The following is a 14630-nucleotide window of genomic DNA, read 5'->3' as shown; positions in this document are numbered from 1 at the left end:
GGACCCGCCGCCTCCCCGCGCCTGCCCGCAGGCCCCGGAGGCCGGGCTCCGGGCCGAGCCGAGTCGAGTTAAACCGGATCGGGCCGGGCCGTCCCGTTCAGGCCCGGCCCTGTCACCCCCCGCGGGTCCGCCGCGGGCATCGGCCGCCGCGCGGAACCCGGGCGGAACCCCGGCGCTGTCGCTCCCGTGGGCGGCACGGCCCTTCCTCCGCGCCGCACCGCACCGCTCGCCTTGCCGGAGGAAGCGCCGATTGGCTGTGAGGGCCCGCGAGCGCCGCTGCTATTGGTTCATCCGCCGAGGGGGCGGGGCGAGGGGCAGGCGGGCCGGGGAAGGCAAGATGGCGGTGCAGGCGGTGCACCTGGAGGCGGACGCGTTCCTGGTGTGCCTGAACCACGCGCTGAGCACCGAGAAGGAGGAGGTCATGGGGCTCTGCATCGGAGAGGTACCGCCCGCGGAGGGGCGGCCCCGGGGAGGGGCGGGTGGCGGCGCTGCCTATGCGAGTCGTGGCCTGCGCGGCGCCGCGGGACGGCGGGGCGCGGGCTGTGACCGCCGGCATCGCGTACGGAGCGGCCCCGGCAGCCGCCAGCGCGTAGGTCAGCTCCTGCGAGAGTCGAAGCTCAGAGTCAGGAAGGCTTCCCATCCGCATTCCCCGGCATGCTCCGGTGCGCACCTGTGCCTTGTGATGCTCTCAGCAGCCGGCCGTGCCCTGCGGGTTGTTGTTTCTCTAGCTGAGGAATGACCGATTTCCCCTCTGTGTCGTTAGGTTGACACCAGCCGAATCGTCCACATCCATTCTGTGATAATCCTGCGCCGCTCTGACAAGAGGAAAGACCGTGTGGAGATCTCACCAGAGCAGCTTTCAGCTGCTTCCACTGAAGCAGAGATATCCTTCAGCAGAGACAGCAGCAGGCTCGCCAGTGAAGTGCTTTACCTCAGAGCTCTTCTCCTGAGCTGTGATTTGGGCCTGTAGTTGGCTTGAAGCCGTCAGCTGCCCCCTCCTGCAGCTGCTCAGCTGGGAGGGCTGTGCTGGCAGTTCCCTTTCCCCGGAGTCATTGTTAGTTCCAGTGCTTGCAGTGGAGTTGTTTTATCAATTTTTTATCATTGTTTTGCATTTGGTCACAGGTAGAACTGCAGTGTGTTTGTGGAGGGGGGTGGCAGTTCAGCAGGGAGGCTGAGTGGAAGGTGAAAGGCCAGCAAGGCTCCAGGTGCTACACTGGGGAGCCTCTTCTCTACACACACTCAGGGATGCTGGTTTGGGCAGCTGCTGAAATGTTGTTTGTTGCCTCATACAAACAAAATCCAATTTGCTTCTGCAGCAGTGGCTCCTGATGTTGCTGGGGAAGAGGCTTCCATCAGCTCCCTGCACTGTTTCTTATCACTCTTCCAGAGAGATCTGGAATTCTGTTGACTCATAGGAAACCATTTTAAAACTGCTGTTTTCCCTTGCACATACAGCCCTTCCCTTTGTCTGTTGGTTCCAAAAGCTCCTTGACTCCCACACAGGTTGGCTGAGATGACAGGACGTCCCATGAGGGTGGTGGGCTGGTACCACTCCCACCCCCACATCACTGTGTGGCCGTCACACGTCGGTAAGAGCAGCCCTGGGCTGGGCTCTGGGGGAATCTCCCATCTGCTGATCCCAGGACTCAGTCACTGCAGCTCCAGAGCTGCACATTCCAGCGGTTCTGAGTCTGAAACATTCCCTGATAGGACCAGATTGTCTGGGTGGGTTGCAGGGGCCCCTGTCCATTCCTGTGTGTGCTCTCCAAGGACTGACACATGACCCAGGAGTCACAGATCAGCTCCTGCTCTTACTGCTGTTCTTCCAGATCAGAAAAACAGACCTTGGGTGTGGGAAATAGCAAAAAAAACTGTGGGGATCCTAGGCCTGCCATGATGATTTCTGACATCTGTGAGTGTTAATACATAGCTGAAAACTTTCATAAAAGGAGTACATGAGTACCTTTTATGTGTTGGTAAAACACATGGTGGCCTGTGGAGCCAGGCTGTCTATGAGATGATTTCTTGGTTTTGTGAGCTCATCTTCTATTTTTAAGATTTGCTATTTAATTACATTTTAAATGGGATCAAATTTTTTGTTTAAACTTAAGTCACCCAGAGTGATGATGTAAACATAAAGTTTGTGACATTTGTTACCAAATTCCAGATCACCCTTCAGAAGGTGGCAAATCATTTCCCAGTCCTGCAGGTGAGCAGGGCAGCTCACTCTCATTCTGTCCCTGCAGATGTCCGCACACAGGCCATGTATCAGATGATGGACCAAGGATTTGTAGGGCTGATCTTTTCCTGCTTCATTGAGGACAAGAACACCAAGGTAGGCAACTTAAAAATGGCAACAAACCCTCCAGGGGCTCATGAGAAACATCAGGGCAGAGCTGAAGTCCTTGAGTGCAGCCTGCAGAGAGGGCAGAGCTGCACTGGGAGCACATGGGAAGCACAGCAGGAATGGTTTGGATTGTGATCCCAAGGGCAGGAGAACAAGTGATGTTTGCTCTGTGCTGCCCCACAGCGTGGCTGCCCAGCAGGGCTGCAGCAGCTGCAGAGTGTGCTCTGAAATGGGCCAGGGCTTTTCCCTCAGATGTCCAGCCCAGCACACACAGCTCTGACCCACTTCCAGCCTCTCCAGGAGGTGTGGCTGTCATGTGAGATAAGCTGACAGTCAGGTCTAGGCTGTCCAGGCAGCTGTTGTTTAAGAGTTTTTTCATCATTAAAGGGTTTATCAATGTATACTTTAAGCACCTCCAGCAAGCAAATCACAGCAAAACATCTGGAATTCTATTGAAAACTTCCTAAAGAAATGTGTGGGTTTAGATGTTTTTGCCTTTGGAATATGACTTTCTGCTGTCTCTTTTAGACAGGCAGAATTCTCTATACCTGTTTCCAGTCTATTCAGGCCCAGAAGAGCTCAGAGTGAGTAGAGCAGAAGAATATTATGTCTGATTGTATTTTGTTTTGTCTCCTTTCTCTGGGTTCTCTCTAATAAAGCAGCTTCCCGGCCTGTTGTGAGGAGCAGATGTACAGATGTCTGCACAGGGTCTCCTGCTCATGCAGGCTGCTGGAAGAGAATCTAAAGTTTAGGAATGATTCATTTAGCCTAGATAATTTATTCTCTTAAGATTTGCTGAGGTCAGAGTGGGGATTTGTGCTGCAGTTCATTGTGTAGCAGCACCACCTTTTTGATTCCAGCTCTAGAGGTCAAGCCATCAGGTTTGCACCTTACAATTAAAATTCAGGACAAGTATGTGGTTATGAAATGCTTCCCTTTGCCTGTCAGCTCAGGCATGTGTTCCCAAAAGTGGATGTGCAGCACTGTAGGCCTTGGGCAGACTGTTGTAAGGTTGTAGAAGTAATTTTTTTGTTTGCTGCTTTTAATTATATCTCATACCCTTCTAGATATGAAAGGATTGAAATTCCCATTCATGTTGTGCCCCATGAAACCATTGGGAAAGTGTGTCTGGAATCAGCTGTGGAGCTGCCCAAGATCCTTTGCCAAGAAGAGCAGGATGCCTACAGGAGAATTCACAGGTAACAGCCCTGAGGGCTCTGCCCCTCTCCAAGGTTGTCTTTGCTGACATGTTCTACTGTTGCTGTATTTAGACTACCAAAGCCTTAGCAAAGCTGTAGGAATTGAGAAGGATTAGCAGCTCCTCTGCCTCTGTAGAACTTACTGAAGTTTGTAGAACTGAACCTGGGGTTAGGAACAGAATTCTGGGGTTTTGCCATCATGGGTTGTTATTCTTATGAATGTTCAGGGCTTCAGCAGGTGAAGAGGTTTAGGCATACCTCTGGTCCGGTCTGTGGTTCATGGGCAGGTGGTTTTACAGCCTGAGTTTAATACACAATTCCTGGCTGTCTTGTCTCTAACCTGCTTTCTTCTCCTTCCCTTAGCCTCACCCATCTTGACTCTGTAACCAAAATCCATAATGGCTCAGGTAAGGATTCCTTTCTTGCACTTGACAGTCCAGGGTGGTGCTCCCAGAATCAAAACAGTGGTATCTTGGTACACAGGAACAGAATTGTAACTAGGAACTTAAAATAAAAACTACAAAGGCTGTAAAACACCCTAATCCCAGGGTTCATGAATGTTTTATCCTTCAGGCTTTGTAGAATTGGTTGAAATTGCCAAAGACTTTGGGGTTGTTTGGGGTTTTGGGCCTTGGTTTGTTTAGTTGTGGTTTTTTTTCTGTTGGAACAGGAAAGGGGATTTGTGATTTGTTGAGTATTGTAGTGCCTGGCTGACCTGAATGCACACTTCCACTTCCTGGCACCTTGTAGGTGTTACATGGGTGTGACATCTTTCCTTTTGCCACTGTGAACCTCATCCCACTTCTATTCCAAGTTCTTTACCCCACTGACCATTCTCACACATTCAGCAAGTGAGGTATTCTGTGATGCTTCAAAATTTAGTAATTAATTAGCATCAGTGATTAGCTGTGTGCAGATTTTCATGGCAGGTCTGTCTTCCCTGCTTGGGTCACACTGAAATGGTGTTTCCCTGTTACAAGCTGCTGGTTCTGACCTTCTGTGCAATCTGTGGTTGCCATGGCCAGGATGCTGGAGGTCTCCTTGACTGTCTGTTGGCTTTGGGGGTGTTGTAACACACGGAGTCTTTTGTGTGTTGCCCTGGCATGATGTGTTGTTGCTCTTTGCAGTGTTCACAAAGAACCTCTGCAGCCAAATGTCTGCCATCAGTGGGCCCCTGCTGCAGTGGCTCGAGGACAGACTGGAGCAGAACAAACAGCGTGTGCAGGAGCTGCAGCAGGAGAAAGAACAGCTGCTGGAGGAACTTGCTGCTTTAGAGTGAGGAGGAAATGCAGACCCTTCAGGAAAGTGAAATGAAAAAATCTTTAAGAACTACTCCAGGCTGAAGGGTGGCCCTACATTGCCTCAGTGAAGGTACTGGCTGTACCTTGCAGCAAAGAGCACAGCTCCAGGATCAGGACTTTAACTGCCCCAGCTTGGTGCAAAGGAGTGCTGTGTCTGCCATTCCTGCACTTCTGGCTCAGTGGTGGGGCTGGGCAGCACTTCAAGACTCCTATTTTGGAGAGCACACACCTAGGGAACCTCTTGTTTCTCCCTCTGCATTTTGACAGCAGTCCTACTGCTTTCCATGTATTCCAGGAGCCTGGAACAGGACGGTTAGAGGGGAAAAGTGTGTCCCTGCTGTCATATCCGATGCTGCCATCTTCTGCTTTCTCTTAGTAGCTTCAGTTGACCATGATGTTATATCTAGTAATGTTCAGGATCACTGCTCATTCACCCAGGCAGGTAGAAGGTGGGAGGGAAGCTTGGGAACAGACCTGGAAGATCCTTGACATCTGTGTTCAGCATATGTCAAACCAAATAAAGACCTCCAAAGCTAGAGCTGTTGGGAGTAGAAATGAAATGAATGCTACAAAGTGCCAGTGCCTGCACTTTTTGGTTGGTGTGTATTCTCTTACTCCATGTAATTCTTTCTCTAGAAAATGAACTGTTTCTGCTGGCTCAGTGAGAGGACTGTGGTTCCTTCCCAGAGGGAAGGAGGTTAAAATGCTGGGCAGAGAACACGTAGATATACGAGTCTGACATTCTTCCATGCTGAACCTAACTGCAGAAATTTCTCAAGACTAGAACAAAATAGCTGTTTTGAATTAATCCCTTTAAATGTTCTTGCTGTTGCGTTTCACAGTATCCTCCATCATGTACATCCTCATCTGTGTTCTGTCTCGTGAATGTGTCTCATGTGAGCAAAGGGTGGGACAATTGCAGTGACAGAGCTGAGGAAGAGGCACTTTGCCAGTGACAGCCAGTATTGATTAGCAGCTGTGGAAGCCCCATAACCCCATTGCTTTGTCAGACTTGACTTTTCAATCTTTCTACATTTCTACTGGCAAATCCCCTAAGAGTAGAACTTCCTTGAAGGAAGTAGATTGCTCACTACTGTTTTCTTTTTTCTCAGAAGTGCTGAGTAGTAAGGAATCAGTTTTTGAAGGTCAGTGGTTTTGTGCTGTTGTTTTTGCTATTGGTTTCTAGTTCCAATGCTCCTTATCTTCATCGTTGCTGGGGAACAGAGGGTGGTGCCTCAGTGCCCCCAGGCTTGATGAGGGTTCCTGGGAGATGATCCAGCAGCCCTGGGCCTCCTGGAATGGGGATCCTTGGAGTAATCCCAGGGACCAAAGGATGTTAATGACTGTGCTGATCCACGTCCATGAAGCTGGGCTGGTACCAGGGTTCTGTATTCCTACACAGCCGTGATTAAATTGAAACAATGCAGCCTGGTTCATTGCAGGAGTTCATATCAAACTAGCATTTATTGATTATCAAAATTTTTAAGAACCTGAGCAATTTGCTTACAGAAGACACAAACACTACAAAACACATTCAGTTGCATTTTACATGAAAGATTTAAGTCATGACAAGACCTCATCATTCTATGGGGAAAGTGTTTGAATCCGCTTTCCCCAGCCTGATCTGCATCTACTTTAATGTCTGTGAAATGTCAGTGACAGAGGTTCATGACTACATTCAAATGTATCAAAGAGCTTTGTTGTTACTGAGGTCTAAAGGGCTTTGGAGAAACTCACAGGTTCTGTTAATAGATTTAAAGCACCATCTCTCTACCACTTAATTTTAACAGAAACAGCTAAGGCTATCTCAGGAAACTCTACCTGGGAGAAATCTGAACCCATATTGAAGCCCAGCTCAGGTATGCCCCTTTTCCTGCCTTGGAGTCATTCAGAGTCAAAGGACTTGGGCTGGACTGGACTTTTCTTGCCTCTGGCAATCCCAGCCAGATGCACACACAGCAGTTCTTCAGCACACACACAGAGTCTACAGCATATCAGCTGCCCAGATGAAACAGTAAATCCCTGACTGGAGTCACTGAAGACATGCTATGTGTAAGTGCTGCTCAGAACTTTTACTACTCTATACAAAATTTAAGTGGCACCACAAAAGGAGGTGTATGGAGATGTTAAAAGGAATCCTCCAGCTTGGTTTTCAAAGCAAAATCAGCACTGAGTTTCCTCATCACCTCTGCATGACTCAGCCCATGCTGCTCTCTCTTAGCAAGTCCATAGTTGTCCTTCACATACTTAGCAAAGGGTGTGAGCTGTGTCCTGGCAGGGGTGCCCCCCTTGCCCGGGGGCTGCCTGAGGGTCAGCTGCCCCCCGCAGAAGGCGCACACGAACCGCGCCGTGTCCAGGGACCGCGAGTGCCGCCCGATCCTGAAAGGCAAAAACGAGGACTTTGATTCCACAGGACTCATGGGAAAGGGCCCCTTCCTCTGCTGCTCAGGTCAGATTTCTAAGGCAGTGTTTTAGAACAGGGAACAGTACAGCACAAAGTGGTACAATCAAATCTATGTTACACTTTTCTACCCTGGAACAACTTCTACTGCTTCTTCAGGCTTGGTTCCTTCCTCTGCCTCTTCTACTCTCAGCCTATGAGTATAAAGTGCTACAACATTTCCAAATACCTCCACAACCCATGTATCAACTATCAACTGCCTTGTGGAGTTTCTCCTCAAAGACATCACTAAAAAAAAAAAAAATCTTCTCAATGCTCTGTTAGATCTAAGCAACTACTGCATTGCATAATCCTGATAAATACTTCAGGGTATGTGAGGTGTTTCCTTCCCAGTACTTCTGGGAGTCACACCAGATCCTGATGTAAAAAAAAGCCATAAATGGTGTCATTATTATAGGCTGTGTCCTAGTGTCAATCCTTCCCATCACAGTGCTGCTCACATCTGTGAAGCTGCTGTTATAATTTCAAGTCATCAGGACTTTAAACTGGAAGCTTCCTCTGGTAGTTTTATCTAGTATCTAATCACTGCCAAATATTCTGTGCCCAATTTTTATATGGATTTGTTGCTTCAAAGCTTAGGTACGTATCTCTTACTGCTTCCTAAAGACTTTCTCTCATCACCAATGGTCTGCAGATGACATTTCTGCCGGTCCTGACCTCTGAACTAGAATTTAAACTACCTGGAAGCAAATGTGGAATCACATACTGAGGTTCTCTGATATCAGAATGTCCAAATTGCTTTACAATTTCAGAGAACCCTGATTCCTAGACACAGCAGACTGACAAATTATAAAGTTAACACACAGCAAGATGAAAACACTACTCACGTAGCTTTGCACCGAACACACTCATAGGTGAATTTGTAATTAATCTCATAGCTGTGGCATCGTGTCACCACTGGCAGTTCTGGATGAATTACAGCTGATTTATTGGCATAGAACCTCCAGAACCGCCCGTGTCCGTCCCGAACGCCGTTGATGAGCCAGGTGGCTGCGTGGCAAACCTCGTGGATCAGCGTGTCCCGGAGGCGATCTTGAGGTAAAGCAAATAAAGATCAGTCAGGTGTGGGAAAAACAAACTCACCTTTGGTCACTGCTTTAAGCATCTGACACTCATTCTGTATTAAGATGCAAGTATTATTTTGAAGGTTAGAACTACCAATGTCTTGATGAGATAAAATGCTCCAAAAACAAGGTCTCACTTAGTGCACTTCCAGTTTTGTGATGAGCCCCAATTCTGCATCCTAGTTACTCCCACACACACCTAATATATTTGGGTCTTTTTGTTTGGTTGGTAAAGCTGCTCCATCCCTGGAAGTATTTAAGGCCATTGGAGAAATCTGTTCTAATGGAAGGAGTCCCTGCCCAGTGCAGGGAGCTGGTACAAGATGATTTTTAAGATCCCTTTCAATCCAAACCATTTTATGATTCATCTTCCCATATTGAGAGGGGATGAGGGAGAAATAAATAACAGTCAAGTACCACATAACAGAACTTAATTTGGCACTGACCTGTCTTTATTCCAGCTTTAAATACTATCAACAAGGTGTGTTGCTGTGATGGACGAAGTCAGATTTTACACTGCCATTGTAACACAGAATTAGAGTAACACCATGCCTGTAGGTCTTCAAATCATTAAGAAATATAAACAATACTGCAGTTAGTGTGACTACATCTATGTTCTCACATTTTGTACATTTGCCTAGCCTCTTAGAAGAGCTGTGGAATAAATCCATACAGGTATTTATTTATTTATACAAGAGAATATAAAATTAGGTAGTATTATTTAACTACATTTCAAAGCAAGCTCCAGTTCCAGATCTCTTAAGCATCACATTTATGTTTTCATCTCTAAAACTTGCTTCCTCAAAGAAGAATCAACACACCCTTTCTTTGACCTACCTGCAGAGTCACAGACTTTCTCAGAGAGCTCAATGCGAGCGTAACGCTTCCCTTCAGGGCCTTCCCTCTGCCCCGTTACACAATACCCTGCTGTTTTTCTCATTTTCTTATTCCAGATTATTACCATATCTTCTGGTAACTGAAAAACAAAACAGTGCAGTAATCTGCCCTCTCCTACCTCTTAACAAGTCTTAGTAGATACCAACTCCCCTCCATGACTTCTTACTCCCACCATCAGTTTTCCTGTAACCAACAATGGGGGTTTCACAAGGCAGGGTGAGACACAAGTCCTTAGTGTCTCTATTCTACCTCCAAATACCTCCAGGTACAGGGCTGAAGCACTGGGCAGTAAAATATTCTGCTTCAGCAATAGTGAGTCTGTTCAGCTCAGTTTTATGTGAAATCATGACCTGAGGCTGTCAGCTCAACACTATTTTCTCATCTGCATACCACATTCCTTCCTGGGGGAAATCCCACTGGAATTATTGAGGGCAGCACCCTTCCTTTCAAGGATATTTCTCACCAGAGGAGGGTCCCCAATATCCCAGATGATGATCCCAGGTGAAGACAGCACTGAAATTGAACCCTAATTTTGAAACACAACTTGTAGCCTTATGTTCACCCTAAACTGTTATTTGAAGGATCACCTTTTTATCTGTTCCAGAAAGGCAGACATGAACATCTCATAGGAAGGAACAAAGATTATGTGCAGCATTTCCATTACAGCTGGGAAAGCAAAGCCAAGCTGAAAACTGCTGTACCACAGTGGTGACAAACCCCTTTTGAAGAAATTGCTTGGACTAATTCAAACATAGCCCATTGCTATAAAGCTTAACTTCTACAATCTGAAGAGGATGAAAAGCAATCACATCAAAATGTGAGGAGTCACATATAAACCAGTATTTTGGAATGGTAGTTCTTGTTTTGAAACCAACCTTTTGCTCAAAGATGGTACTATTAAACAGCCTGTAGAGCTTCTGGGCCAGCTCCTCTTTATTTTTCTTGAAATACTTCACATAGTGGGAAGCTGGATTTGAAAGATCTTGCAAAAAACAATCAGGCACTGAGCATACCCTGAATCTGCAAGAAAAGCCATTAAGCAGTTTGCTGAAATACAGAGATATGGAAAAATACAGGGAAAAATGGCCACTTGAAAGCCAATAAAGATCTCAGGGATGCTTCAAGTGGCATAAACCTCTCCTGATTCTTTGCACCAGTTTGCCCTCATGAGGCCCATAACTGTCCTCTTACCCCTCTGAGGGCATGAAGGGGCAGAGCTGTTGCAGAAGTCCCACAGTTACTTCATTAATTCACAAAATTAGATTATGAGGACTCCTAAGTAGAAAAAGAGACTCAGACTTTGTGACACAATGAGCCACAACTATACCAAAATTTAATCAATATATCAACAGCCCTAATATGATCATCACAATAAAGGTGTATTTTCAGAAACAGACAAAGATGGTCCAGGAATGCTCAGGAATTATTTCAGGGGAAGCAGATACTCCACCAGGATTACTAACTCCAGTGCTACAGCAATCTGACAAAGGTAACTGATACCTTTAAAGGTGTCATTTAAAGGTTTAGTATTGTATACACCATTATAAAATGATTAAAGGAAACAGCACATGGCTAGAAGGCATAATAAGGGCAGCTATTAGAAATGAAAAATGCATTATTTTGAAAAGCCGAAAATGTATCCACATGTAGAAAAAGAAAAATTATTTCTCCAAGTTATAAGGATATAGATTTAAAAAAAAGCAATCAAAACTCTTGTTTAAAAGGCATTAATTACTAATAGAATCAGTTTTGGTATCTTTTCAGAGGTAAGCAGCTGGATATATAAAATCTGTAGAGCCAGTCTTGTACATGCTGTACAAGACAAGGATTAGCAAGAGAGAAAACATTTACAAAGAAGATCTGACATTTGTCAGATTTGTCATCAATTCCCCTAGGCAGAGATCAGTTTATATTCTCCCTGTCATACTGGAGACTGAAAATTCTGGTTCTCAGCTACCCAACCATTAACAAATGCTGAATGAGTAGAAGTTTCTAGGCAGCAGAGGAATCACATCATCCTATGCAAAATGCTTAACACCTCTTTGTCCATCTGTAATTGTTGTAGAACACAGGAACACTGGAGAAACACTCACCTTTTCTCTGTCTTTGCTGACTGTGAGCAACTGACCAATTCTTTCCCAGGAATTCTTGCAGGAGTTGTTACCATGGGAGGTGTTCCTTGAAGTGAAACAGATTTTGGCTTTGGCTTGACTCCCTCCCCTTTCACAGGCTGTGCATCTTTGCAGGGTGGCTTGATGTTTTCTAGTTCAACAGGAAGAGTCACAGGATTACACAGCATACATTAAAAAAATACATCACAAAATCATTAGAAACCACCAGAAGAATCCATCAGATTTGCTTTAATTTTAAAAACAAAAATACCTACAATAAAATCAATAAAACAAAAAAAACCAAGCAATAGTGAAAAACTTACATCTTGATAGCACAAGATGACTTTTCTGAATGCTCAGAGGAATAATTTTTGATTGCACCAAAATCCTTTGCAAGGTGCTGGACTGCACCTCAAGAGGTTGATGCCACACAAATGGAAAGAACCAGGCAATTACCACTGCAAGTTAGCTCAGGCCTGCTCACCTGTTGTGCTTGGCTGAAAGACAGTTTTACTTGTGCTTAAGACTGGTTTTCGGGGTAGACTTCGCTTTGTTATCCGTTCCATTAAAGATCCAAAACTGTCATCTGAGCTATCTGACTCCACCCCTGTATTGTGTCCTAGTGCCACAGCTGGCAATTTATTTTCTGTGTTTTCACAGCTTCTTTCTTTCCTTCTAACAAGTAAATCTGGACTGCCTTTGAAAACTGACTCTTTCTGCTTCTGTGGAGGTGAAAGATTTATGTTCTGCTGACTCTCTTTTAAGTCTTTCACTCTCTCTTTTTGGTGGTTATGCCATGGACTTTCTACAAAGACAGAATCTTCAGTGTCACTTGATGTGTCTGGATACTGCAATTCTTGGCAGCAAGTGTTTCTCTTTCCAGGAGTTGTTGTCAGCTTTTTTGGGGTCTGAAGATCTTTCCGTGCTGCAATTCAAAAGAAAGAGCTTTAAGTTTTGGGAGTTGCATTTAGGAGACCTGCCTTTGTTTTAACACAGAAGAAATCCCTTGAAAGATAGGAAAACACAAAGAACAGTAATAATTTTGTTTATTTCATTATGGATGATTGCTTACCACTCTTGGTTGTGCTCTTTTTCACTTTCAAATCCAAGAAGAAATCATCTGAGTCATCAATGAAGTCTTTCAAACTGAAAAAAAATGAAGGCAAATTGTGTGGAATAAAGGTGGGAGTAAGCAGAAAAATAGAGCAGTAAGTTTGTCTTACTGAAACAGCAATCCAAAAAAAGCCACCCAATATAACATTATCAGCTGCTCATAGCAAATGTCACCAACTGCATCCATGAAATCCATGAATAGGAATTGCAAGAGCACGGGCATCTCCAAATATCCCATTTTACACTTGTTCTGAACATGACTGAAGATGTAACAGTTCTGTCTGCACTTTTTCCTAGACTGGCCTATGAATCAATGCACCTTTAGATTGCTTTCCTGTATTCTGATTAGTAAATATGATACAGAAAACTAAAATATGAACACAGAAAATTCATTAATGACAGCACCCACCTTGTATCTGTCTTTTTAGAAACAGATTTGGGAGTTTTCAGCCTAGCTAAAACTGAAATAAAAAAAGATTAATTAAGAACGAGGTTCCATGTCTCTTGTTAAGCATTTTTTAAAGTTTGCATCTAGTAAAAACTCAGTCTAAAATATTTTCAAAAAGCAAAAAAATTATATTCACATATAATTTCAACTCTCACTTCCTCAAAGCTGGCAGCAGCTTTTTAGTCTCTAGAGACCAAGAAGGAAGCAAGTGACAGGGAACAGACAAAACTGAGACAATAATAAAAATATAATTCAAGGCAAAAAAGAATCAAACTTGAGGCAATTCAAGAACACTCCCTGTGGCACAGACACCAAGACTGCACTGCAAGGAGAGAATTACTTTGCAGCAAGAGCAATGAAAGTAACGTGTAAAAATGCTTCACTATAATTAGACAGAAACACGTCCTTTTTGTACTCTTTCATAACAAAAACTAACATGCCATTACTTACACATTTCAAATTCATCATCACTGCTGGAAGAGAAGTACAGGGTACTGCTGCAAAAATGAAATGCAGAATTTTAGGTGACAGCAGGATCTGCATCTCCACTGGTCTGAAACACCCGTGAACGCTGAGAACCAAATATACATTGGGAAAAACACGAAGTCCCAAATAGGCTGAACTATTTTAACTCTTTATAGAAAGCTCGTTTGTCTTACACATGGTCTGTGATCTGTCAGAGAAGTGTGTTATAATAAGCCTGAAACCCCAACCCATGCACTGATGAGTAAGAAGCTGCATTTGCATAAAGTGTACTTTAATAGAGCTGCCATGAATATTTAGCACAATGCAGCAGCTGTCATAAAGCTATTTCAAGAGGCAGAGTGGAGGCATTTACCACCCGGACTGCTATGCCCATGCAAATGTAGAGGCAGCCCACAATACCCTTACCAAACTGGTTATTTTATTTTATGAGAACATGAATCAAACATTAACAACTTCAAAAATACGTTAAGCAGCTGCTTTAAAAAACAGGAAGACGGCTTTTTTATTTTAAATGGGCATCATTTAAACCTTAAAAGAACTGCAATTCTGAAACACGTGTTTTGGTAATATCTACCAATCACCATAAAACAAACGAGGCCGTAATCTAGAATTATATAAAGCAATGTACATAATACGTACTTCATGCAACACAGTATGTCGTATTTATATATACACGCACGCATTATATGTATGTACATATTAGTGTATATATGTATGTATGTGTGTGTATATGTAGATCTAAATTAAATAGTAAATAGCTATACATTTGAAAACTCTCTATATTAATAATTTAATACGTCAGGACACACGGGCTGGGCCGCTGTTCCCTCCGGCAACCCCTCACCTGCCACCCCGCCAGTCCTGGCTCCCCGCGGCGCCGCTCCCGGGGCTCCTCCCGCCCGAGGCCGGTGCTCCGCTCGCTGCCCGCCGTGGCCCGGCCCCGCTCCCCTCCCGGTCCCGCCATTGCCGGTGGCGGAGCCCCGGGGCCGGGTCGGGGCCGGGCCCGAGCGCGGGGCCCGCTCGCGCCGCCGCTCCCGCCATGGCGCTCAAACGGCCCGCGCGCTTCCGGAGCACCGCGCATGCGCACATGGCAGGCAATGCCAACCCCGCCCCTTCCGACACCGCGGAAATTCCGCTTATTCCAACCCAAAATACCCATTTCTGCCCTATTAGCTACTCAAAACATTATACAGAGGAAGAGTA

At 45.1% G+C, this 14630-nt stretch overlaps 2 protein-coding genes across 2 annotated transcripts; one reads left to right on the top strand and one right to left on the bottom strand.

The window, feature by feature from the left end:
• The first annotated feature begins 303 nt into the window (after window positions 1–303).
• On the top strand, window positions 304–5411 carry BRCC3 (BRCA1/BRCA2-containing complex subunit 3). Its single transcript, XM_015626205.3, has 8 exons — window positions 304–442; window positions 764–883; window positions 1502–1589; window positions 2247–2335; window positions 2876–2931; window positions 3415–3546; window positions 3910–3953; window positions 4674–5411. Exons 1-8 carry the CDS (start codon window positions 338–340, stop codon window positions 4823–4825), a joined length of 786 nt encoding a protein of 261 aa, XP_015481691.1. The 5' UTR covers window positions 304–337; the 3' UTR covers window positions 4826–5411.
• An 868-nt stretch (window positions 5412–6279) lies between these two features.
• On the bottom strand, window positions 6280–14565 carry GCNA (germ cell nuclear acidic peptidase). Its single transcript, XM_015626204.3, has 10 exons — window positions 14272–14565; window positions 13392–13438; window positions 12903–12954; window positions 12453–12526; window positions 11865–12305; window positions 11363–11531; window positions 10145–10289; window positions 9210–9348; window positions 8136–8340; window positions 6280–7226 (listed from the first exon to the last, which is right to left on the bottom strand). Exons 1-10 carry the CDS (start codon window positions 14514–14516, stop codon window positions 6974–6976), a joined length of 1770 nt encoding a protein of 589 aa, XP_015481690.1. The 5' UTR covers window positions 14517–14565; the 3' UTR covers window positions 6280–6973.
• Window positions 14566–14630: the final 65 nt, after the last annotated feature.

The sequence above is a fragment of the Parus major genome, chromosome 4A (genome assembly GCF_001522545.3).
Source record: "Parus major isolate Abel chromosome 4A, Parus_major1.1, whole genome shotgun sequence".
Taxonomy (NCBI): domain Eukaryota; kingdom Metazoa; phylum Chordata; class Aves; order Passeriformes; family Paridae; genus Parus; species Parus major.
The sequence above is the reverse complement of the archived record's forward strand: the minus strand, read 5'-3'. Positions and strand labels throughout refer to the sequence as shown.